Source organism: Ammospiza nelsoni, chromosome 6, assembly GCF_027579445.1.
Source record: "Ammospiza nelsoni isolate bAmmNel1 chromosome 6, bAmmNel1.pri, whole genome shotgun sequence".
Taxonomy (NCBI): domain Eukaryota; kingdom Metazoa; phylum Chordata; class Aves; order Passeriformes; family Passerellidae; genus Ammospiza; species Ammospiza nelsoni.
Window position 1 is genome coordinate 8,327,720 of NC_080638.1, and position 27,546 is coordinate 8,355,265.

Sequence of the window (27,546 nt, forward strand, 5' to 3'; positions counted from 1 at the left end):
AAGGTCTTCAAGCTTAATTACATAATCATAGTAAATTAAAAAAAAAAAAAAAAGACAAACAAAAAACAAACACAAGCAAACAAGAAAATCCCAAATCAAACAAAGTACAGTGTTCAAGCTCAGTAGTGACCACATAAAATGAAACTCACTCTTAATGACTGCAGGATTTGAGACAGTTTTTGGTGTTCCATGCAGACACAAGGAGAAAATTGCAAAATGAGTAATTATTTTTTTAATAGCTACCGTAGCTGTTAAAGGCCAGGAATCTTTTCTGTGATCATTGTCTTCATAGAAAATGCCAACCTTTTGCAAAGAGAGATGAAACCTACCCACACTGTTTTCTCTTCCTAGCAAGCAGCATGATGTATGTGGTCATTACAGGTAACTTATAGCTTATTAAGATGAAAAAGCATTAGCATACTTGATTGAATGGCAGTGAGATTTAGGCAATATGTATTCCAGTTTCAAACAAGAGAAAATCATATGCATGAATTTTTAACATGACACCAGAGAACAGATGAAGCCCATCAAAAATAAAAGTATTATATTCTTATTGTGTAATTTGTAAGGATTTTAAAAGCACAAAATGAAATAATGCACTTCTGAAGCAAACTCCCAAACTGCTGTGTTATAGGAAAGCAACCCAAGAGAACTTATTTTTCAACAAGCAACCAAGGTAAAAACATGTGAGAATCAATCAAATGCTTTAAATCAGTAGATTCCAGCAAATGAGAACATCTGGAGCAGCAAATCTTCCTGCCAGTTTCAGAATGGACAAGACTGTGATTTACTAGAGAACAGATAAACAACCTGTCAGTGCCACAGGAAGAGACTGAAAAGCAGGTTCCTATTCCAGGGTAGCTCTTCTTAATAAAACCATCAACAAGTTAATTAACATTCAGTGCACAAAGCCCTAGGAACAGGTAAGCAGAAAACCACTGATGTTCCTTTCTTGGTGAGCACAGGCTGAAGTTATTGCTAGGCTGACTAATCTGTCTCATCATCCCAGGTCTTTTCCTTACATGAGACTGAACACTGATTATTTATCAAAATAGTCAGCACTTGATTTTCAGTCATAGGTGAGAGTTTAATATCATGGTAGACTTCATCCAGAATAATGTTTTAGTCACTCTGTTTGTATGAGTGCATTTTCTGTGCAATCAGCACATCTTCCAGCACAGCAGCTCCTTATTGATAACCACAGAAGTTTCTACTGCACAGTTGGAAACTACTATGCAAAATTTGTTTCAGGAAAAAACTTTCAGCAACATCAAGCCTGTACAAATTAGTTTAATTTCACTAAGATCCAGTGCTCTAAAGAAAATACTGGAAGCAGCATATATAAAATTCAGCAATATCCAAACGAATTTCATTTTGCTCAATTCAAATTGACATAGCATTTCAGCAATCACTCCATTTCCTTTTACAAAGATAAAACCCCCTCAATATCAAATGGAAACATTTCATTCAGCTTAAAAATTGTTTCTGATCTACACCATCCACATAGAGATTTACACCTTCCATACTCTCCACCTTTTGAAAGCTTTGAGAGCCGGAGTATCAGCCACCAAGCATATCAGCCACACTCAGGATCTGCTCAGCTGCAAATGCCTTTATACCTTGATGAACTAGACTCAGGCTGCCCAAAACAAGAGATCTCCTGCTCTGTAGAAAAACTCTGCTTTAGGCTCAGCAGTGTACAAAATACCTGCAATGCCATGCATGTGCCTCAAGCACTTTCATCTGAAACTTCATCTTTATCCTGAGCCCATCGGAGCCTTACCCAATACACACACAATTTTATTCAAAACACCAACCCATCTCAGGCTTTCAGATTTGTCTTCAAATACATGGTTCAATAGCAAGAAGATTTCTCATCTATTCGGTTTGAACAAAGAGTAACAAAATTTTAAAGACCTGAGTAATAGCTACAGTCTATGGTGCCTGCTAAACATTTGTTGTCAGTATAAGGGGAAATTACTTAAGTATTTGCTGCCTGGTTTTCTTATTGCTTTTTTTTTAATCGTTACTATTACTGCAAGAAGTCTGTTTAAGCATAATGAGAAATACAAAGACAGGATCAGTGCTTCTATTGCACAGTATTTATCTTAATTCTATTTAATACTATAACAAACACTTACTTCTAAATACAACAGGCAATGAACCAAGTTTCTCCTGATCTATGCAACACACTTGCTGTGCTTTTTAACGACCACGTCAAAAATGAAGTGGTTTTTGCAAGACAATAAACCTGCAAGAAATAGTTCTCTCTCTCTCTCCATTATCTGTTCTTTTACCTGCTCTGGATTATTTGTGTGCATGCACTTTAAGTGAATGTTCTCTCATTACTGTCAAGCAACTTGTCTTGCTATTTCACACTCTCTGGGTGTATCATCACAAATACCTTTCCTTCTCAACCCTTTGCATGCCTAATGATAGTGCCCTGCTGGAAAGAAAGGCACATTAGGAAATTAGTTGAGCATAGATGGAAAAGAAAGAGTCAGATTATCAAAAGCAGTCTCCCTGTCACTGTGAAGGTTGATACCTCACACAGCACAGAATTTAAGGTTTGAATCTGTCATGTCACATTGTAAAAGATCAAGAGAAAGTGAAAAGAGACAGATTACACAGAAATAATGACTCTTTGGGCAAAATAAAAATCAGCTTCTCGACAGCTGTTTAGTATCAGCATCTCTGAAGAGGTGGGCAGGACTTTCCTACAGTTTCATAAAGCATATAATATTAGCTAAAAGACATGCTGTCATCACGAAAGTCAACGTTTCCTATGACCTTCCCTAAGGATAACATGCATTACAATGTAGTTATTCCAGGCTGAAAATCATTCTGATATTGAATATTCCTGTTCTATCTTTCCACTTCAGAGAACAGCTCACCCAACACCATTCTAAACATGTGTCAAGCTGATTTATATCCATTTCAATAAACCTACCTAATATTTTCCTCCTTTGCATGACAGGTGTACCATCAAAATAATCCCAAAATCAGACTTTCTGGAGCGTTGTCATTGAAAGATTTTATTCAAATAAATATTGGGATGAGCAGTTCAGCAGCTTCTCACATTTTTCTGAGACTCCCAGAGAAGGTCTCTTAAAAACCCCTAAATGGAAATGAGGCCCTACCTACTTTCCACTGGGAATTTTTGGAGCTCATTTTGCAGACAGATACCTTTAAAAACACCAACTAGATTCATTGTCTAATGCTACCCACTTGCTGTCTTTTCTAAACAACATGTCATAGTTCCTGAGACTTTAATTCTCAGCATTAACAATTTCCAAACCACCTAACAATAACTGGATTTAAGAACTTTACACATTTCAGTTTTCCTTTTGTTGCATGTTTGTCTCAGCTCTGTCCAGAAAGCTTCTCCTCCTGGGTAACTTCTCATGTTTCAATCCACTAACCAGTTTTAGACCACAGCTGATGAAGTCTTATGTCACCATCATATTTTCTGAAAAATCACCAGGATTTCTTCTCCTGGGAAGCTGAGAAGCCTCAGAGAAAAAGGAAAACAATAATTATCTGATTGCTTCTCCTGTGTTTGCTGCTTTGGAATGTGGTCTGTTTCAACAACAGGTGGTTGCTTGATTGGCTTCATGTTTTTACTTAATGGCCAATCACCATCAGCTGTGTCGGACTCTGAGCAGTCAGTCACGAGTTTTTATTATTTGTTCTTGTCTAGCCTTCTGTCTGTATCCTTCTCTTTCTTTAGTATAGTTTTAATATAGCATTCTATCCTATCATGTCATATCGTATCATGTCATGTCATATAATATATCATATCATATCATATCATATCATATCAGCCTTCTGAGAACATGAAGTCAGATTCTCAATTCCTCCTTTGTCCTGGGGACCTCAAATACCACAGTTTTCTTTCTCCTCACAGCACATATGATCTCAGCCCCTACCCCTTGCACAGAGGCAGACGTGGGACAGGCAGGGACTGTGTCTTGGCTGCAAGAGCCTTCAGTGGCCTTCTTCAGCCACCTCCCAAGCTAACCCCAAAGGGCCCACACAGGGGAAAGGCACTTCCTACCACATTCGCCCACCCTACCCGTGCCCAAATGTCATCGCGGCAAAGGGCCAGCTGCTGGGTGGCCTTTGGGACTGGACAGAAGGTGGGAGTTCCCCAGGACAAGCGCTGGGCTGCAGCTGAAGCTCACCTGTGCAGGAGAAGTCGTCCACGCGCACGTAGCCCGCGACGCAGTCGCAGCGGTAGGAGCCAGGCAGGTTCACACACACCGTGTTGGCGTGGCAGTAGTGCATCTTGGCAGCACACTCATCAATGTCTGCAGGGCACAAACACCCAGGGAAGCTGCAGTCAGGCTCAGCAAAATGAATAACGTGGCATTACAGAAAATAAAGACCATTTGCAACGCCAAAGGCCATTGCCTTTGGCAGTTTAAACACATTTGTTTAAATTTAAACATATTTGTTTAAATGTTAGTACTGAAAAACAAGGCAAATTTAGTAAAAAATATTCCTTAAAATAGTTTTAATAAATAAATAAATATATTACGTAAAATCTATAAATAACAGATAAATCTATAAATATATCAATAATAATATAGATAATCTATAGATAATAGATTATTACTAAAAATATATAGATAAATATATATAATGTTTCTAATATATATAATGTACTTAATATACATAATGTATCTAATATATATAGATATATATCTAATATATATAGATATAATGCATCTAATATATAGATAATATAATATACATCTAATAAAGTGACATATAATATATATCTAATAACGTGACATTACAGAAAATAAATTCCATTTACAATGCCAAAGGCAATATGTTTAAATGATAGTATTGAAAAACAAGGCAAATTCAGTAAAAAATACTTCTTAAAATAGATTTAATGAATAAATAAATATATTATATAAAATCTATAAATAAGATATAAATATATAAATATATCACTAATAATATAGATGATCTATAAATATATTATTATTAATAATATATATCTAATATATTATATATAATGCCTAATATATAGAGATATAGATCTAATATATTATCTATATAAAGTATCTAATATATAATATAATATTTATATATAATAAAATTACATATAATAGATATCTAATAACATGACATTACAGAAAATAAATTCCATTTCCAATGCCAAAGGCAATCTGTTTAAATGCTAGTACTGGTAAACAAGGCAAATTCATTTAAAATACTTCTTAAAATAGACTTAATAAATAAATAGATTATATAAAAATCTATAAACAAGATATAAATATATAAATATATAGTTAATAATATAGATATTCTATAGGTAATCGATTATTAATAAAAATATATGTATCTAATATATATATAATGTATCTAATATATATAGATATATATCTAATATATTATATGTAATTTATCTAATATATAGATGATGTAACATATATATAATATAGATATTATAATATTTAATATATATCTAATATATAGATAATATATAATACATAAGATAATATATACATAATATAATTTTATCTTATATAGATAATATATATAATATATAGATTATAACATCAATAAATCTATAAATATAGACAAATCTATAAACAATAGATTTAATAATTAAATAAATAAATTTCAGTAAGAAAATTCCTTAAAACTCCTGTGTCATAGCAATGTGTTCCTTCCCACTGTTCTTCATGAAACACTATTTCTCTTTTTTCATTCTGGAAAAGCAACACATACATTTTGGGGTTTTTTTGCAATGTTAAAAACCAAAACCTGATGCGGTTTTCAAGCACATGAAATCCTGTCAGAGTGTGCGCCACTGAAGATGCTAACTCCTCAAGGCACCGTGACTCCACACAGCGTGGTCCCAGCGGCAGGGCTGCTCAGATGTGCCACGCAGGGTTTGCCAGGGCAGATCCCGGGGCCCAGGTGAGCAGTGAGCTCTGCACCCCTCCAGCCTCACCCAAGGGCTCTGGCAATGCCCTGGACACGCAGCTGCTGCAGGAGGGACTGGCCAGGGCTCTGCCACCTCCCCATGTCACACAAGGAGACCGAGCCAGTCTCCTAAGCCCATTTTATGGTTTGCATCATGTCAAACCAAAAGAGAACAGTATTAAGGAGCAGCAAAATCTTGACCTCATGTTTCTGCTTAAGCAATCTCTATTGCTGCTGCAAATCCAAAATCCAAAACTGTTTTCACAACAGTGACTCAAACCTCTCATTTACGTGCCTGTTTAAATATCTCAAAGCTCTGTCATATTGTAAACTGTAACATCTTTTCCCTTCCTTTTTGACAAAACCAGATATTACACTGAAGAATTGTCTTTATTTTTTTCTCAGCAGGATGGATTTTCTGCTTAGCAGCACAGATTTTACATGAAGTAATTCATGGTTTTCAAAATATTAATTCTAGTGTTACATAGGTCCAGCACAAAGAAAGATGAATCAGAGACATTTTTTTCCTCCCATTCCTTTCCTTTTGTTATTGATTGCTCACACTCTGGAAAGCATCAATTGCCAGCACAGCTGAAGAACCCCCTTGGCTGATGGAGTGGTCACCCCACAGTGCAGCCTCCTGTCACACCCCTCTGCACCCCATCTACAGCATCCCTTCTCCCTCCACACAGTGCTTTTGGAAACAGCACCAAAACATCAGCATTAGGTCCCAGAATGGGGTGGGGGAGTTTAATTCTGCACATGCTGAGCTCATGGTTACCTAAAACCAGGTATCTTGTTTAACCTTCCTAAAGTGAGGCAGCTGCAGTTGAGATGCACCCCCACTTTCCAGGCCCTGCAAATGAAACACATGCCAGCTACACTCACACTTTCTGCATTACAGACATCTGTCCAGCAGGAGCTACCAGCTAAATCTCTTCATGCTGGCCAGCAAACAGCTGGCAGCTGGCAGCACTTTCTGACTGCTGCCAACTTGGGATGAATTAGAAATGATGGCTTGGAGGCAAAATACTTTGTATACCACTGCAAACACCTTAAACTATCTCATTCTTGCATTTCTCTTGTTTCAGTTGCAGTGCCACTTGATGAAATGAATTTTAAAAAGTCAGGAGCATCAGTATAGGAAAGATAAAAGCCAGGAAAAATCCTCCCACATGTCTTGTTATCACACCACTGAGTGCGTGAGCCACTTGGGAAACTCTCAGGTGTTGACGTGTGTTCACACTGATCTGCTTGCAGACTATTTTTAATAGGCTTTTGGAGCATAGCTTTGAGGAGTTTTGCTCTTGCATATCTAATAATTTTCCAGCATAAAAGGAAAAGGAATGAAAAGAGGTCTGCAAAGAAAGCAAGAATGTCAAAACAGCAACCAATTCACCTGAAAATTAACCTTATGCACTACCCTTCATCTCCTGCTCCCTCACTACACTTCTCTTTATTCCCCCAAGGGGAAGTGAGAGGATTAAAAGTCTCAAAGGTGAAGGAATTCAAACTTAGATTCATTGCAAAAACAGCCCAGGTTGCTGCAACAAAAAATATGAGAATACCCAGAGATAAAAAGAAAATTCACTGCCTTTATGAAAATATTGCCATGAGAGAGTATCTCAAAAGGAGACTAACGACTTCAAGTGATGACTTGACTATAAATAGAAGAATTGAGAAAATCTGGCACTGGGTCGCTGCAGAAGTTCCAGAACCCAGGAAGAAAAAGCCTGAGCCTAACAAAGGAAGCAGAAGTAAAAAAAAAAAAAAAAAACCAAAAAAGATCTGTCTCTTCAAACTTTGTTCATTTATTTGTCTTTGCAATCTTTAGGGGTTACATTTTCCATAAACCCTTTCAGCATTTCAGATTTTCTTTTACCTTTGCAGTATTAGCCTTTCACTAATACATGCATTTTCTTTAGAGAGAACAATATTGAGAGGTCAAAACTGGCAACAGAATTTTCTTATTAAAGCCTGTAGGGCAACACTAAATCTGTTGCTCTGGACCAAAGTGCTACAAATACTTGTAAAAGGTTAGGAATTCATCACAAAAAGCTTTGGGTTTTTACTTAATATTGTTAGAATAAAATCCATAAAGCACACAGTGGTATATATCAGCTCAGCTGTAATGGAGCTCAAATTGTGATTCATGTGTATGGATTGCTTGTCGCATTTGAAATATTAAAGCTCATCTTCTACTGGTCTTTGGAGGTGACAAAAATACATGATTTATGCTTCTCTCTAGGCTGGTGAAGTAGTTTGTTTTTCTTTTAAAAAGGTATACTTATGGTCTTTAAAATGAGACTTGACACAGCATAATTATCACGCTCATATCAGCAGCTTCCACCTCCATCAGCTCACACTCTGCACCAACAGAGACACTTGGGCTGCAGCTTTCAGCAAGGTCTGGGCTGGCCTGGCAAGGGGCTGGGACACCCCTGGGCTCAGTGTCTCCTCAGCAGCCAGTGAAACAGGGCTCACCATCAGTGCAGAGCTCTCCTTACACACCCTGTAGCTAATTAGCCATCTCCATGACCCTGCTGCAATAAACAGAGAACGTGAGCTCAGAGGCAATAATAAATGAAAATGCCTGTCACTGGTTGTGCCAGGGCACTCTGCAGTGCTGTGAGCACACTGGGATATAAAACACAAGGACACTATCTCAGAGGAGCTGCCTGCTCAGCACCTGAGAGGTGAGCACCTCATACCAACCAACAAAACCAGGTGGGAGGGGAAGGCAATACAAATGGTGTTCAACCATGGAAACCAAGCAAAGAGGTTTTCTCATCTGCAAATGTACTTCACTAACTGTCCAAACCACTTAACTCTCTCTATGCTTGATTTAGAATCCTATTATTACATATCTGTAATGTTTAAATATGACAACAAGACACCAGATCTCAACTAGAGCATCTCTCTACTGTTTGTCCTCCCCAATAGTCACATCAAACCAAACTAATTTCAGCTGTAAAGAATTTCATCCAATACCTATGGATGGCAATGGGAGTTTTGTCCATTCAGCCCAAGGTGAAATGGAATTATTGTTTTTTAAACTGTTAGTCCTGTAATAACCATAGGGAAAAATTTTAAAACAAAGCACTGTCTGCCTCTGGAATTGTACACCACTCTTTCCATGCACTTAACAATAATCCTTTTACACACCAGTTTTGTCTTCACCTGTTGTCTGGGGCTTCCTTTTCAGTTTAACTACTGAAAGACAGTAACATATAAATCAAAACAAAATGAAACAAACTATGAAGTGTTCTAGAGCAGCAACAGATTATGTTTTTTATCATAATCAATTATTCTATTTGCAGCTATCTCCCAGTTACTCACTTTACAGCTGGGGACTATACCAAACAAAATTAGAATTTTTGGGAACTCTGTAGGGAAGCAAAGGCAGAAAATCAAAAACAGGGAAAAAAACCCCAGCTTTGCAGAAAGCTCTGATGTCTGATTCATGATTATTAATGTGGGGGAAGATTCCCCTCCCCTCTTTTGATTCCAGCCAGCACTATGAGTTGACTTGAATAGTATTAGACCTGGTCTACATAATCAGAGTTTTTAAAAATATGAAACCAAACAGTGTTACTATTTAAGTAATGTCAAACCTTAAAGTATGTTCACAAGCTGATGGAATCATATCAATGAAGTGTCCAAAACAGCAGAGCACAGCAGTACTGGAGCACGAGACAGGTCCTAAAATTTCAGCCACCCTGTGCTTATGCTAAAATGAACACATGCCATTTTCACTGCACTAAGATGCTCCTTGGTCATTATACCTGCTGGCTCTCCAGATTCTCCCTGATCCTGCCCTCCCTGCTCTCCTTTCCACTGTCAAACTCACTTGACTTCAGCTCCACTTCCCTTTCTATTTTCCCTTTTCATCCTGCCTCTGCCTGTCTCCTTTCTCACACATCCCATGCATCTAACATACCCCACACCTGGTTTTTATCTTTAGCACAGACTTGGTTTCCCAAATTGTGCCCCAGACCCCTCAGCGAGCCATAAAGCAGCAGACACAGCAGTTCCCCATGGGCTGGCAGCAGCTCAGCCTCCCCCAGTGCCTGAGTAAGAAGAGACTCATTACTGGCAGCAAATGTTTAGGCTAGCCTTAAACCTTTTACCAACAACTGCTTAGCAGCTTCCTTGGTAGCAATCCATCTCCTCCAAGGCAGGGCAGCAGTACAACTCTGCTCGGGGATGGAGCTGCTGCCCATTCAGAGGCAGGCCGAGAGCCCAAGAGAAGAGCAGATGAGCCAAAGAAAAATGTCCCTTTCAGCAAGGCTGAGAAATATTAGCCTAATGTCATTAAGGAACTAACTAGTGAAAAATGCATTCATAAATTAGGGCTGGTGCAGCATCACCTGGGAATCCAAAGGCAATAGAATAACTATCAATATAATAATATCAGGAAGCATTATCACTTTGACTTTTAGAGCATCATTAAAAGGGTGCAGCCTCTTCCTCTGCACACAGCAGAAAAGTGCTTTCCATTGATGTACCCACTTTATGATCAGTGCAAGAGTATCAATATTCCAAATCTGCTTTCTCTCTATTTAACTGCTGCTCTAGGGATGGAAACTGTACAACTATCAGGTTAAACAACTAAAAAAATAAATATTTTAAAGCACACATTCATGTGCAAATCAGACTTGAACAGTCACACTTTCCAGTGCAGACCAGTGCCAAAAAAAGCATTCCCCCAAAAAAGAAGGACAAAAATAAAAATTCAGGTAAAGGTTTCTGTTTTTATTTCAACAGTATTAAGCTTAAATACTTTCACCATCCACACTCAAGGAAGCAATTGATTATTCTCAAAAAGAGATCACAACATTTTGCTACCTGTGTCTCAGCTACAGTAGTGAACAGCCCAGGAACATGGGTGTTTCCTAAAATCTGTCCAAGGGAAGCCTTAGATGTCAAAATATTGCCTAGGTACAACACAATCCCTACTCCATCCTTGTTATTGCTTACAATAATACACAATTCATCAGCCTCTTTACTTGAGGTTATGATTTCTTTGCTGAAAAAATGAACATTTTAAAAAAATTGATTTGCATAACCTGAATCTGCAGTGATCTGACCAATTCCCTGACTCTCTGGAATCAGAGAATTCCATTTATAGTCTTTTTTGGTTATCATTCCTCAAAACAACACAATCCTATCTTGAAGGGCAGCACTCAGCCCTTTAAAAACCTTGCTGTTCAGACAAGCCAGTGTCCCTCTCAGCAACTAGTTTTTTCCTTTTATTACACTACTAAATTCTGCCCTTCTCTAAGGAAAACTGAAAATTTGCAGTTCCACTCTCCTTTGTGCTTTCCATCATTACACTGGAAAATTATGTGCACTGGTTTGGTGGCATGGTCCCAAAGAACCTTGAGATCTCTTAGGATAAAACCAGTTTATTTAAATTGAAGCTCTCCTAAAAGATCATTTCAATCAGCTCAAAAGCTGCCATTGATGTGTTAATGTCAAAGAAAAGTAATGTGGTGTTGTTTTTAACATAAAGGAACTGTTTTCTTAACCCTAAGTGCATTCATTTGATAAATACATTAATAGAAAATGTTCACAGACTTAATACTTTCTTTAAAATGTTTGCAGCTATAGCTCTTAGGGATGGTTGATAATTTATTCATAAGGTATCTCTGACAGTTGCAAATAAGTTATTTTAAAAAATAGGCAGCCAGAATTCACATATGATAACACAGCTTAAGAGAATGCAGATTAAAAATAATCACAGAAAGCAGAATGAAACATTTGGGGAAACAGGTTTTGGCTAACAGCAGCAGCTCAGTCATTCGCTCCAACATGCCAAAGCAACTAGGAAAAACAAGTCAAAATTCTGTTGTTCTGCTGTAGCAGCTGCTGTGATGTTTAGAACTAAGTGAAGTTTAAAAAGATTGCTTTATCCGGGATTACTCAAGCCTTTTCATTTTTTCCTTCTAATTACTCTTTGAAACTACACTGATATTTCTGTTTAGAATGCACAGCAGCAGAACAGGCTACTAAGAAGTGTGCCTGAGTGGGTGTAAGGATTTTTCTTTAAAGACACTGCTGGATTTGCTCTTCCCCTCAGTGGCCTATGAGAGACCAAGCAAGCCCTTTCTCATTTTGGGGTCTGCCTGGCCAGCAGCACTCAGGACTTTTACCCAAGGCAGTGCCACCTTCCTTCCCTGCTCTCCAGCTGCTCCCTGGCCCCTTGCACTCCATCAAGGCAGATCAGTGATGCCTCTGAGGACACTGCTGGGAGGGATTCTTGGATTCTGAGGAACACTCATTGCATCCTCTCATGGACATTATGGCAGACATGCTCTTTAACACCCCCAGGTGTTTGAACATACTCAGGAAAACCAGCAGCTACTTGAAGTAAGAATTTTGTATTTCAGGGAAACGACCTGGTGAAGTAAGAATTTTGTATTTCAGGGAAACGACCTGGTGTCCTTCAGAAAGGAAAAAAAAAAGACAATGATGACTGCTGCCTCTTGAACTGCATTAAGTGCTCTGAAAAGAGCAAGATGTAATGACATGTAGCCTGGGAGAAATACTGAGAAACTGCTTCATTCTGAGCCTTCAAACTGACAGGGTGGGCTTAGATTGGACATAGGGAAGAAATTCTTCCATGTGAGGGTGGTGAGGCAAGAGCAGCACACCCAGAGGAGTCGTGGTGCCCCGTCCCTGGAGGTGCTCTAGCGGAAGGTGTCCTTTCCTGTGACCATGTTCACAGGGATCTTAGGAAGAGGGAAGAGATGAGGATCTGACTCCATGTTCAGAAGGCTTGATTTATTATTTTATTATATATATTACATTAAAACTATACTAAAAAAATAGAAGAAAAAGTTTATCTCAGAAACCTAGCTAAGTTAAGAATAGAAAGGAATGAATAGCAAAGATTTGTGACTGGGACAGAGAGTCCAAACCAGCTGACTGTGATTGGCCATTAATTACAAACAACCACATGAGACCAATCCCAGATGCACCTGTTGCATTCCACAGCAGCAGGTAACCATTGTTCACATTGTGTTCCTGAGGGCTCTCAGCTTCTCAGGAGGAAAAATCCTAAGGAAAGGATTTTCATGAAAGGATGTCTGCAACACTTTGCCATGGCAGGGCAGCTGGAAATAGGTGCTCTGTGAGGCCCCTTCCATCCCAAACCATTCTGTGACCCTTTGCAACTTCTGCTGCTCATTACAACCAGACCACTTGAACTAAAGTGGAGGTAATCCCCTATAATCCCGTATAATCCCACTGAGGCTGGCCCTACAGGAGCTGGTGGGAGTCAGAACTTTGCAGGAGAAGCTGTTTGCTCTTTGTAGAGATTTCAGGGGTCACATGAAATACAGCTGTGGCTGTATCTCCAAGAACTGCACTACACCCTAGACCTGCAGAGATCTGGGCTCTCTCTCCCCACAGTCAGAGCCATGGTCCTGGCAATAGTGCCAAGCACTCTGCAGCAGGGGACAGCTAAATTCAGTGAAAGGTACGAGAGAAGCTCAGAAAAAGAATGCCATTCAAATAGAATGCATTTTGAAAGCTTCTCTCATAAAAATATTGAATGAGAAATAAACCCATGTAGCTGTAAGTCTCATAATGATGTTAGGGTTTTTTTCATACATATTTTATCTTAAAACGGCTCGAAAATTGCTGTTCTTTTTATTATTTTTATGAAAGATATTGTGTTCAATATTTCACATTGTAAATGCTTTCATCCATCAGCCATACTTTTCCAAAGTTAGTAAATAATCATACTTAGACATGTTATCTTTTTTAGAAGAGAAGTTTTCTTAAGGCTACTCTGCAAGTGCTAATTTAGGAATAAATAAACATTTCTACAAATGTGATAAACAAAATGTTGGTGTTCCTAAGCGTCATCCTTGTAGGTATAATAAATGCTTGCATAGGCATTGTGACATGTAGCCAATAAAGAAAATATTGCTTAAATTCACCATAATAATCACATTTGGCAGTGCAACAGAAATTAAACAGCACAGAAAACATCAGAAACCACTGGCTTTCCCTGTCCTGCCTCAGGTATGGTGTATATCTTTTCTAGAAAGCAGGAGATGTTTTGGGAATCTCCCAGCAGCTGAGGAGAAGATAGTGGGGGAAAAAAGGCTTATCACACAAATCCTTTCCCCCCAAGATGGTTTGGTAAGGCAAACAGTAAATGGTGAGCTATCCTGTCACCCTCTGCCAGCACAGCACATCTCTGGGCAGCTGCAGGCTTTGGGGCTTGCTATCAGGGTTTGCCATCAGCTGCAGGTTTTGGGGCTTGCTATCAGGGTTTGCCATCAGCTGCAGGCTTTGGGGCTTGCTATCAGGATTTGCCATCAGCTGCAAGCTTTGGGGTTTGCTATCAGGGGCAAGTTTTGGGGTTTGCAATCTGCTGCAAGCTTTGGGGTTTGCAATCAGGATTTGGACACCTCCCCACCACCCCCCTGCTGAAACCTGGACCAACGGCAGGCTCTGATCTGAGCCTGTTCCCTCACAAACCCATGCAGACCAGCAAATATGTCAATATGTGGGAAGCCCCTTCCCTTACAGAAGTGGTGCTCACAATTTGCTTCCCTGGGACACAGAGGGACCTAATTGCTTTCCCCTGGCTAGAACCCAGGACAGAAACCTCACCAAATTACCCCAGGGAAAGAGGTGGGAAGAGTTATATGTAATAAATCTAACTGGACTACTCTCCCTCAGTAGTACTCTCCCTTAGTACCACTCTTTCACCCATTTTTCTTCTTCAAAGGCTCTTAATGCACAAAAATTCATTCTAAACCAAACTACTGCATGCTTAGCTGTAAGAGTCACCATTACATAAGTCTACTGCAAATAAAAGGTTATGCTGCTACTGCTCACAAATATATTACTGCCCATTAGAAAACAAAGCAAAATAATCACCTCCTCCTCAGGAAAATAGCTCTGTTCCCTAGAATGACTGCTCCTTCTTTACTACATAAATGTACTCCCAAAGCCAGGCTTGCTTTAGCTTTGATTTCACTTTTGAAGGAAACTCCTGGATCTCAGCAAGCACTGATGAAACAAATTCTGCTATCCAAAAAGGCATGCAGGATTTCTGTAACAGATTCACCTCCTTATTTAGTGTTATTTTTTAATCTTTCCAAACACTCTGAGAGATACCAGTGGATGCTTACACAGAGGGAGGGTGGAAGGGAAGAGATGAGGGTCTGTTTTTTTTCTAATCTTCCATTTACCTGTATTAGCCAAGCAGTACAATACATTGGAATAACTCCATCCATTTTCATTCAGCTCATACCTTACCTTTTCAACCCCCTCCATCTTATTTTACTAATGGCTGGGGTTGAACAATGGATTATTATTTCAAAATGAGCAATTCTTTCTTCATGCCACTATACTGAGAGTGATTATCCTAAATATCTCATTCCATCAGCATGTATCTTATGCCATCATCAACCATTTTTCTTTCACTCTCTATTTTTTGCCCAATACTCTTAGCCAGTTTTTCTCCTTCTATATACATCCTGCCATATTGACTGGCTTACTCTTTCAAATCCACACAGATGCTATCTTCAAATGATAAATTGGAGAAGGCTGCCCATGTAATTGATCTAGAATCCCTGTGCCCACAGCAACATTTTATTGTGGCATTTTGAAGGATGCTGTAGCTCTCTGAAAAATTAAATGCTTATGAAAACTGCATGGAGCTTTTTTGGGGTGGTGTCTTTATCATGCTTGAAAAAAGCCCCTGGACAACTACTAGTCTAGTATTTTATAATGGCTTTAGGTATATACTGTTATAATAAATGAGACAGATAATATGTTAGTAGCAAAAATCATTTCAAATGAATACTCCACAATTTTGCACTGAAGTAATTTTTTCACTCAAGGACTATTTGTGCAGAACAATATTGTCCCACGCTGCCAAGCACCAACTGTGCCCTATCTTCTCTATTTATGGCCTTCATTTTCCTAATCATTCTCTTAACATCTTTTCAGCAATTCATTATTCAGCTGTTTCCATCACATCTTGTTCCCCTATCCAGCTCTGCTAAAAAATCCATGAGGAAGCACTGAAGTGGCAGAGTCATCATCACCACTGCTGAACTGGCAGCACTGCCTCCTCACTGCCACATCATTCTAACCAGGTGCTTCCACATGATAGAGGATTTACTGGTTTATTTTCATGGCTCCAGATTACTCCCTGTTCATCAGGTTCCACAGAGGATAGAGACTAATATCATATTCAGATAAGGAAATTATGGATCATTGCAAAACAGTTCCTTTCCAGGATCCCTCAGAGCCATGCTAAACACGTTTCAGTGTTCCACATCCTTGCTATGCAATCTAGTGTTATTGTCTGTGCCTTTTTAAATTTAATTTCATCTATAATGTAAAAATAAACAATGAAACATCAGCAGAATAAAACCACCTAATTTTAGATATTATAAATATTTTTCCCTTATAAACACAATCCTAATTGACATAAGTGAAAAGTGCAAGATGGATCTCTCATCAGCAAATATGATAATCAGGTGTGATTTATAGCACTGGTTACTAAAAGAGGCATTTCTGGTCTGGAGACTGCAACAGTACTGCATTCCTTAGGCATAACCTGGGGTGAAACAAGTAGGAGGGGGTGGGGGGGAATCCAACAGCTGATCATAAAAATATTCTTTACCTGCAACCTAAAGTCCTGCCTCAACACTTAGGATTAATTTTATTTTAATTGCTTTGCTTTTGGCTATGAAATTGAACTGGTAATTTAATGCTTTCCCCTTTGCTAACATTGTCACAGGCTTAGCTGCAGTTAAAAAAAGAAGAAATTGGAACACTCACGTCCTTAATATTTCATTTTTAGTAACTCTTCATCTAAATTACTACATAGCCCATCATCACAGGGTGTTTTACAATCCATGTTTTAGATACATTTCCTTTCTCAGTGTCAGCTGCTGAGGAATACACTCACAGGTTCCCTTGGGTTCCACCAAGGCAAGTGATCAGAGCACCAAGAAAGGCTGGAGCAGAGGGGTGCAGAGCCAGTCACTGTGAGGGATGTGCAGCTCCCTCCATGCTGTAATGGACACCTTGGAGGGGCACCTGCCCTCCTGCAAACAGCTTCCTGAGCCTTCAGAAGCAGGGTTTAATCTGCAGGACACAGCACACCTTTGGGAGTAGAGGTTGGGAACAGAGGCAGCATTAAGTTGCTAATTGGAATAGTGAATTACTATTTTATTGCCAGCATCATTACATAAATTTCAGAGCATGTTATCAGCAATAAGACTCAATTCCAGTATGGCCATGGCTGGCTTTTACCAAAAGTTCTTCCAAAATCCAGTAAAATTCTCTGTGAAATACAGGACTGCACAGCAGGGCAGTGCCAAAGGCATACTTTAACATAGGTTAAAGTAATCCCAGGGAAGGTTAGCAGAAAGCCCAGAAATGAATAATTAATTGTTGAAAGCCCAGAAAATGGGCTTTGAACCAACCTACTGAATAGCCTGTGTGTGTGTGTACTTATTTGTACACTGCAGAGGAAGGTGAATCAACAAAGATCTCACCCTGAATGAAGAGAAAGAAAAGGAGGGTTGAATGAGCATTACTCATTCCAATTGCTGTGTTCTGACTCAAATTTTTATGCTAGATTAAACTTTATTTAATAGCAAAATAGTAACTCTTAAATTGCTGTTGATGAAACCTTCATGTATTTTATCTCTGCAGAGAACCATTATAAAAACCATGTGAGATCCCATTATCAATATAAAGATGGAAACTTCTATAGATATCTAATGCATTTTCACCATCTTGATTAAGAAGCAAATTCTGGCCTGATTTCATTGGTAATTCTACATTAGTTGTAAATAAATGATAAAAAAAAAAATAAAGACAGCAAAACTAGACAAGCTGTGGATAGAAAGTCAATACCAAAATCAATACAAAATACTCCTCATCCCAATGGTTTCCAGTGCTTTCACCTCCCTCCACATGTATTTCAAGCTATTGTTGAGTTTTTATTAACAGCAATGTAACCTCACCACATTGTGGCACACAGCACGAGGTCACCCACAGAGTACACACAGAGTAAAGCCAGACAGGGTGCCATGAAAACACATTCCCACTGCTGGGGACTTCGACAAACATGAAGGGATAATTGTCAAAGCAAACCTACTCCACAGCATTCATGAGATTATATAATAAAGACCCTACTTTGAAGAGTCTCTGAGATTTTTCCTGCACCAAATTCTAATTTTTGTAAATGAAAAAGGTACTGAGAACACAAATCTCTCGTCAATGCAAATCAATGCCTACACCAGCATAAAAGAGGAAATATGAATTTGTAGCTGCCAAGTGTAGAAGAGAGCTAGCAGGCACTGGAGGGACCTGGTCCCCCAACACACCCAGTTGCTGCAGAGTACTACATGAAGCTTAAATCCCAGACAAAAATGTGTTTTAAAAAGTAACTAAGACTTTCTACTTTAGTACATTAAGGCACGCTGTTCCACCAACCTGTGCTCTGTGCACGTGTCCCTATCCTGAATTTTGCTTTCCTCCACAGCATCAAGCAAATAATCACCTCCAGAAAGGCAATGACCACAAAAACCTCCACTTTACCCACAAGAGGAATAACAGAACTTCTAGGATTGCTGCAAACAGGAGTGAGGGGAGAAGCCACTCCCTCTATTTCCCTCCTTATGATGGATGTCTGTCCTTTGACGGAAAGCAAAGGGAGCATCTCAAAAAAGGTTCAGACTAACAATGCTGACAAGTAAAAGACATTTCCATAATGTTGGGAAAAGAAGAGATGAAACTGAGCTTAAGAGGGAAGTAAGGGCCTGGATGTTAACATACACATACACGTTAGAGAACAACATGGACAGGCTAGAGCTGCTGCTGATGGGCTGGAACACAAGACCAAGATGACTGTAAAACTGAAAGGAGAAAAGCACAGAACATTAATTTTCTGTTGCTGTCAAGGCGGTCACGACACAAAGCAGAGACCATAAGCAGTCTCAGATGGCAACTCTTTATTATTGAGCATAACTAACTTTTTATACACTTTCTAATTGTTTATACTTCTTCTACTCTATTAGCCACAATAAGTCAACATAACATTATTAGTAAAAAGTTACAGTAACTTCGACTAACTTTCTAAAACTACTTCGTCTAACTACAAAGTTCTCTAATCTTTCTTCTCTGTCTCCTGAATTACAGCCTTAAAAAACCTCTTCATCAACTTCTTGCTTCTCAGCTTCTTCTCACTCCTTTACCTAACAAGCTTGCCCTTAGCCTTTTCCACACTTTTCCACAACAGTCAAAACCCTTGTATCACATTCAAGGTGGTCATCCTTCTCAAAACAAACAGAACAGCTCCTTCTGCTGAGAAAGTACAGGAAGGGAATTTGAGAATTTACGCCACTGTCACGTGTACCGCATGCCTCTGTCCAGAAAAGAAACCCTCATTTCACTGTACTGAGTTTTGGCAGCAGGGGGTAGACTCTGTGACAAGATGCCAGAATCAGCCCCCATATTCATGGAGCCAAGGCCTGCCAGCTGCAGGACAGACCCATCACTGACCCAAGCTGAGCCCATCACCAACACCAGCAGCACCTCTGTGAGAGTGTCCTTAAGAAAGGGTAAAAACCTTGCACGAGAGCAGTTGGCAGAGAGGACTGAGAACATGTGAGGGGAACAGCCCTGCAGACACCCAGGGCAGGGTGAAGGAGGGGCAGGAGCTGCTGCAGGAGCTGGAGCTGAGATTCCCCTGCAGCCCCTGGTGAGGCAGCTGTGACCCTGCAGCCCAGGGAGGGCACAGGGATGCACAGACCCACCTGCAGCCCATGCAGGGAGGGCACAGGGATGCACAGACCCACCTGCAGCCCATGCAGGGCACTCACAGGAGAACATGTGGATATGCCCTAGAGGAAGCTGTGACTTTATGAACACCCAGCAATGGGGCAGGCTCCTGCTGGGAGCTGTCCCCCCATGGAGAGGAGCCCACACTGAAGCAGGTTTGGTGGCAGGACCTGTGACCCCACAGAAGGGGCCCACACTGAAGCAGCTCACAAGGAACTGCAGCCCATTGGAACAGTTCTCACCTGCAGAAAGGGCCCCATGCTGGAGCAGGGGAGGAGTGTGAGGAGGAAAGAATAGCAGAAACAAAGTGTTATAGACTGAGGATAACTCCCATTCCACATCCTCCTCTATTGCCTGGGGCAAGCAGGTAGAAGAACCAGGAGCAAAGTTCAGACTGGGAAAGGGGAGGCTGGAGAGATTTAAATTGGTTCTTATTTTTTTATTGTCCTACTCTGATTTGATTTGCTGTAAATTAAATTTATTTCCTCAAGTCGAGTCTGTTTTGCCTATGATGTTAATTGCTGAGTGATATCTCCATGTCCTTACCTTGACCCATGAGCCTTTTGTTATGTTTTCTCTCCTGTGTTGTTGAGGAAGGAGTGATAAAGCAGTTTGGCACTCACCTGGCAGGTAGCCGAGGTCAACCCACTTAATTTACTTATTGTACACTAAGAATTTTATTTCCTTCAGCATTAAAAAAATGTAAGCAATTTTATCACCACGTTTGTTATGTCTTATGTACTAAAGAATGAAGAATCAGACACACATTTATTATGGTAAGGCAAAATCAAAATTTTTCAAGTTTCCACTCCACTTAAGACCTTAAGAATGGTGCTAGTAACTGTCACTTAACAGCTGATAGGTGCAATTTTAATTAATTAGGCATTGTTTTTCATTAATGTGAGTGAGGTACTGAAACCTTTTGAGGCATAAACCCATCATTTAACACAACTTTTTTGAGTCAATTCACTTGACATTCTGTGAAATCAAAGGAAAGGAGTGACTTCTATCTAGACTGCATTCCTGTTTCTGGGTATAATAAATGTCAACAAAAAATTAGTAATTCACAATAACAAGACTTGTACGCAGAGCACACGCTGCTTTCTCACACAGCATTGATATTCAAGATTTAAAAAGACTTTTTAAAAAAAAATCATGCACAATAAAGCTTCTCATCCTCCTCTAGTGCTCTCATAAACCCAAATAACAGAAGTGAAATAATCTACTGACACAACAGACTGACCAGCTTAACAGAGCTGAATATGTGTATATATATATATTTTCTCTTAAACAATTTTCTCTTAAACAATCAGTTTCTATTTACCTTCCAGTTTTTCACAGATCTTAACAACTTTGTTCTGTAGTTCCTCCCTCTTATTATCTTGACAGCCCTAAAACACCTCTTTTGTCCAGTCCACAGCCCTGAATGCACCAAAAGCTCTTCTCTGCTCATGCACAGATCTGAAGACACGTTCAGCCCATCTATTCAACCAACCCCTACTTATCTGACTTCTGTTCTTGCCTCATAAATCAGTTTCTACAAGCTGTTCATCATTTTTAGAGTGCTTTCTGAATAGCTTTCTATTTATTAATTTTACATTTTCTAACCCAATGTGTCACATGCTCTGAACTCTGCTTCTGAATCATCACAAAGATTTTGGAAGGGTAAAATCATATGCTGCTTTGACCTTGTTAAACTATCCCAGAACTGTTAAAACAGTTTTAGAGAAAGCATGAAGGAAAAAAACTATACAGGAATAATGAAATCACTGGCCATAAAGACTTCCCAAACAAAAGAAGACAAATATAAATTTCTTATAAATACAATTACATAGCACAGAATGGACACTGATTCTAGGTTATACAAATCTTGATGTTTTCCAATAGGTACTAGATTCTTGTATTCTGATAAATGCCCCATAAATGTGCCATCACTTAAAATAAAAGGAAAACACATCATCATGGATGATGGGTACAGGATATTTTCCTTGGCTTAAGGACAAGACCCTGCTCATGAGGTGCACTAGAACACCTGCACACCGATTTTCAGCTGATAAAAACCCAAATATTCGACAGCCATACTGTCTAAAAAACTGGTATTCATGCACGTACCCATATATAAAAATTCAAAATAAATTAAACCAGCCCCTAGTTTCCCCCATGCAGATCCAGAAGGGGCAAGGTTCCTTGAGCATGCTGTGTTTATCCTGCTTATTCAGGAATCCGTAACAAAACACAAGGCAGATAAAAATTCCAAAGCACCCAACTTCATTCAGTCACAGGCAGTTCTTAAGACTTGACTGGTAAATACCCAAAGCTTATCCAGGGTATCATTATCCATATGCTAAAATCTGTATTTGGTTCTATGTTAGAAAATTAGTGTGTTATAATATCACATTTTAAAACATCTGATTAAGCATGTTATTGATGTAATAACACAATATTTTAATAATAATTCAAATATCTAATAACATGAACAGCTTGTTTCCGAGGTGACCAAAGTGAATCACACTTCTTACCAAATTTCCCTTAGGTACAGCCAGCTTATTACTACTTTGAAAAAATATTTTTTTCTCCTACTGACAGCATCCCTCACTAGCTGTCTTCTGCTGTCAGTGTTGCAATTCATCAATGTTGCTTTTAATCTGCCATTTTATCTGGTGTCTGTGTAAATAAATACTGATCCTTGATGTCTTACAACCCACCCAAAAGGCCCAGACATCTTGAAGACATAAAGGAATTGATGGTTTGACAATATCTTGATGCAAGCTGATGTACAATATGAAGAAATATGTATTCTGGCCTGAAAGAATAGTCTCTCTGACTATTCTGCTGGACTTCTGAATTAACCATACACCACAGAGGACATTTCTTAACTCGAAAGCACTTTTTGGACAGATATAATTGTCATAGTTTCAGCAGAGGTAATTGTAAGCAGTTTTGTGTCTGAAAGTAGAAAGCAGAGCGGAGAGCAAAGCAATGAAGGCTGCCATGAGAAGGGGCACAAAGGGCTGCAGAACACAGCAATGATGTTCTTTGGAGAGAGTCAGGCTCGTCAGCATGGCATCTTCCATCAGCTGGACAGGAACATCCATCCAGCCAGAGATGTTAGGTGTTAGATGTTAGATCCAGCACTGCACCTCAACAGCTCCCCTGCAGTGTATTGTACCCACACAGGCAAGCCAAGATGCGCACAGTCTGGGGTTTGATACCATTAAACATAAAATCATGCCATTGCATCATCAGAGAGAAAAGCTGCACAATTAAAAACTATTTGGTTCACTCCTATGAGCCTCCTGTTTGCCCCAACCAGCACAGACACAGCATAAAACAAAGGAACAAAAGACAAAGTGTAATAACAAACCCACCAGCCAGCATTCTCTCCTTAAATAAATAAAGCCCTGACAATCAGCCTGTCACTGACACATTTTATGAAAATCCTTTCGCTAGGATTTTTCTCCTGAGAAGCTGATAGGCCTCAGAAAAGAAATGTAAACAATAATTACCTGATTGCTTGGAATGTGGTCTGGGGATGGTTTACCAACAGGTGCATCTTGGATTGGTTCCATGTGAATTTTTTCTACTTGATGACCAATCATGGTCCAGCTTTGTCAAGGCTCTGGTCTGTCACGAGACTTTATTATTCATTCCTTTCTTTTCTAGCCTTCTGATGTCTCCCTTCTCTTTATTTCTTTAGTAAAGTTTTAGTATATAATTTTAATATAATATAATATAATATGATATGATATGATATCATATCATATCATATAATAATAAACCAGCCTTCTGAAACATGGAGTCAAGATTCTCATCTCTTCCCTTGTCCATAGTATCATAAAATAATACAATAGCTTTCTGAGAACATGGAGTCAGATTCATCACTCCTCCCTTCACCAGAGCACCCCACAAATACAACACACATGGAATCAAAGAACTGCTTGGGAAATCAGCCTGTAACTCTCCCCTGATGTCTGACAAGAGCCTAGACCATCACTATGGACTGTAAAAGCATTTCTGAACATCAGTCTGTCCCTGCTCACGTGTCTCAACCCTAGTACTCAAGGAAACACCCTATCTGCAATGTCTCATAGAGAGTGACAACTTCTGAAAGCACTTCAACAAATGGTTTTTACACTGGAAACTATTTCACATGCAATGACCAGTCCTTTGGTAAGGTGTATTTGCCTCAGCGTTCAGATGCGATTTTCACCATCAGCCTCTGAAAGAAAAAACTGTGCTCATTTATAGAAAAAGAGGGAGGTCAAGACTAAAAGCTTCAACATTGTCCAGTCCTTCACGCTCACACACTGCCATTATTGCTTTTTTTCAGTGGCAAAGACAGATGGGGAAATTTCTCTCTTCACAGCTGGCGAGTTCTCAGATTCTTAAGCTGACAGCAATTTGTGTTTAGAACACAGACTTAATCTTGGATCTTAATCTTTTTAAGTAAATGCCACTATACACATATGACAGCAGTCAGGGAGCAGCAATATCCTGCTTTATTTCTCCACCTGTGTATTTCCATAGCTTTTCTTCAGAGGCTGTGAGGTTCACAGTCTACTGCAGCACGTGGTACTACAGCTGTGGCAACAAAGTGTGAAAAGATCATTATATTACACTAATTTCTACTTACCTGTTAGTTATGCCAAATGTGCCCATGAAAAAGAAAAGAGAGAAGATGTAGAGGCACAAATAAATAAATAAATACAGGCACAATGAAAAAGTATTTATTCCCTACCAAGCTTATATCCCCAGTTTGTACTGTTGGGAACAGTGAGATTGTCAGTCATTTTCAGACTCCTAAATATTTTAGAGAGCTTTCCAAAGACTACAGATATAACTTGGGAGTTTCTCCCTAAGGAATGAAAGCAGACAAATTTGGTACTAGAAAAGCAGGAGATCAGGAATGCAGAACAGGAAGCTTTTCAGGAACAGAGAGGTCACAGAACTTGACTTGCTCACAAATCAAAAAAAAGCAAGTAATTCCAGTACTAGAAATCACTCATTGGGGTTTTGGAGGGTGTTTAGCAGAGATTGATGACTTGTTTTTATTTTAAATAAATAGATCACATGACAACAATACAGTTTTGACTTACCAGAAAGTATTCATTGATTTACAGCAAATTAAGAAAGCAGAGCTGAGTTAATAAAAATAAAATCTTTTTTGAAGTGTGCGGTACTTCTGAAATGGCACTTTTCAGCTTTGCATTGCAAGGGAACAAGTGCCACACACAGACAATGACATGGAGAGGTCTGAACATGGACCTCTCCCACCAGAAGACCATCCCAGAGTTTGGAGAAGCACAAATAGAGGCAACATCAAAGTCCTGTTTGAGGGGGTGTTTCCTCTCTTGGGATTTTTTTGTTTGCTTGACAACACTCCCCAAACATTTGCAACTCTTCATCCTACTTCTGTCTATTTCATAACATCTTAATACTTGTTAATTACTCTATAACTTGTTAATAACTCTTTAACTGTTAATTACTCTATGAACAGCTGAAACACTGGCTACTGCTTCTGAAGAACTAATTTAAATGTAGTAGCTTGAGGTACATTTTCTGATACCTTTTTCAGAGATACTAATTCCAATGCAAACATGTGGATCCCCAACAGGTTTTATACAACCAAACAAACATAACTCAAATTCTAAAAAAGAAAAAAAATTACAACCACCGCTACTAGAAGTGGGAGTTTGGCCTTCTCATGGCACCAGATTGCAGCTTTTAGAGCACACATGATTCAAGTAATCTTTTAGTTCTTGTTTCTCAGATTTTTTTTTTTGAGCCCACAGAGTCATCCAACATTCCAATCTCTCTGATCCCCCAACCTACACATTACACTGCTTGCAACATCAGTGAGCTTTCACTAAATGGGACAATAAATTCGCTTAGAAAATACTGCATTTCAAGCTCTTAGGAATCATCCCTTTCTTCCCCTCACCCTGAGCCTCTCTTCAAGCCAATCTTGCCCCTGTATTCTTCTCCTTCTTGTCCAATCCATAGTTAAGAGTGTTACTCAAAAATGTGAGACATTCCCTAAAGCTAATGCCTAAAATGTGACTGTTTAAATTCCCTTGAGGAGGCCAAATGCAGGGCACTTGAGCAATTTCTATGATCAGGTATTTCTCTAGAAATTTATTATGTATTTCACTTTGGAAATAAAAAATAATATTTAAACATTTAAAGTTTGTCACTAACTCAGTCTTCAAAACAAGACATGCAGAACAACTGTGGCAAACTTACACACAACAACTTGTGTACATACACTTGTATGATACACAACCCCAAGCAGAAAAATCAGAATTTATTGAGACAGCTTCAAAAAATATCAGCAGAAAAATCAGAATTTCTAAGGAAGACTTTAAAAAAATAAATGAATGAAGCAGTATGTTGGGACACCAGCATGCAATGAGAAAAAGAGCTGTCCTGGTTCTGGGAATGAGCTCCCTTAGGCAGGCAATTAACTTAAAAGGATAATAAGAACCAATGGGTTTTTGTCTTTCTGCCACACTTGTGTAACAGTAACTGATTTTCAAACTGTGACTTCAGAAGGGTTTGGCATGTTTTACAACAGGAAACAAAAATTATGCACTAGAGACATGGAGCTGTTACACCCTGGCTAGCCATGGCCATCCACAGAATTGCACCAAGTCAAATAGTTTGATGGTGGATACAATAATTACACAGAAAGAAGCCATTATAATTCTTTTTCTACTGCACATCAAACAGGTCTGTATATGATTTCTCCTCACTTATCTCATTTTTTTAATGTGTTTCAGCACTAAAAAGCATGCCCACTATATATGTGATGTTTCTCTTCAAAACTACAGGCAGTTCAACCAAAGAGGTTCTTTTGCATGTCCAAAATTTAAAAATTTTTAATCTTGTTACTAAAAATTATTTTAAAGCTAATTAAGGTGCAATAAAATTTGATTAACTATGGTTATAAATCTGAACTAAAATGAAGACAGTTCTAAATCAAATCAAATGCCTTATTAAAAGTTATAACATTAGGCAGTCATCAATCTCCAGAAATAAAGAGTAGAAAACAGAAAGCTATATCATGTATATGTAGCCTGGAGTAATTAATCCTGTCATCGTGTGCTATTGACTGGGAGTAAATCAAAAGACAAAAACAGACTGGAAACCTCATCTTTTTTTATAGTAATTTTTCTAATGTCAGTTTGCCATTTTTTAACTCATGCTGTAAATTCTTCAGGTTTGTTCTTCACCTCCAACCACAGCTGAGCCTCACTGGAGATAACATCAGGGTGAAGAATTTAAAAGCAACAGAAAATTGGACCCTATAGAAAATCTGGTTAAATTAAGAAATTAATCAAATGGTTGTGACCAAGTCATCTTTTGACAAGTTGATATATAGCAATATATATAAAAATAAGGCTACAAAGAAGGTCTGGGACTTAACAGAGCCAACTGTGAGTGCATAAGAAAGTTAACACAACTGATAATCCTACACTGAGCTCAAGAATATAGAGATATAACTTCAACAAAAGGTTGAAACTGTTTGGAATGAAATTAAAAAAGAACATCAAGGATAAGAAGCACTTCAAAGAAGATATCAGGAGTAAGCAAAAAACTTACAAGGACAGAAAAAGAGATTGATTAACAAGGTAAGGCAGGTGTCCTAAATTAGTCACACAATAAAAATAGCACCTCAGCTCAATCTTTCAAAGAAAAACAGACTGAACAGTGAAAAGCTCATTTCACCTAAGCAGAAGAGATTAAAATGCAGAGAAGAACTAGTTA

At 38.8% G+C, this 27,546-nt stretch overlaps 1 protein-coding gene across 2 annotated transcripts in view; it reads right to left on the reverse strand.

Annotated features, from left to right (window-relative positions):
• Window positions 1–27,546, reverse strand: part of NELL1 (neural EGFL like 1) — a 278,091-nt gene that overhangs the window by 136,312 nt on the left and 114,233 nt on the right. For both annotated transcript variants that reach the window (XM_059474163.1, XM_059474162.1), the window contains exon 13: window positions 4,185–4,310. In XM_059474163.1, coding sequence (XP_059330146.1) covers window positions 4,185–4,310 — 126 coding nt within the window. The remainder of the gene's footprint in view (window positions 1–4,184; window positions 4,311–27,546) is intronic.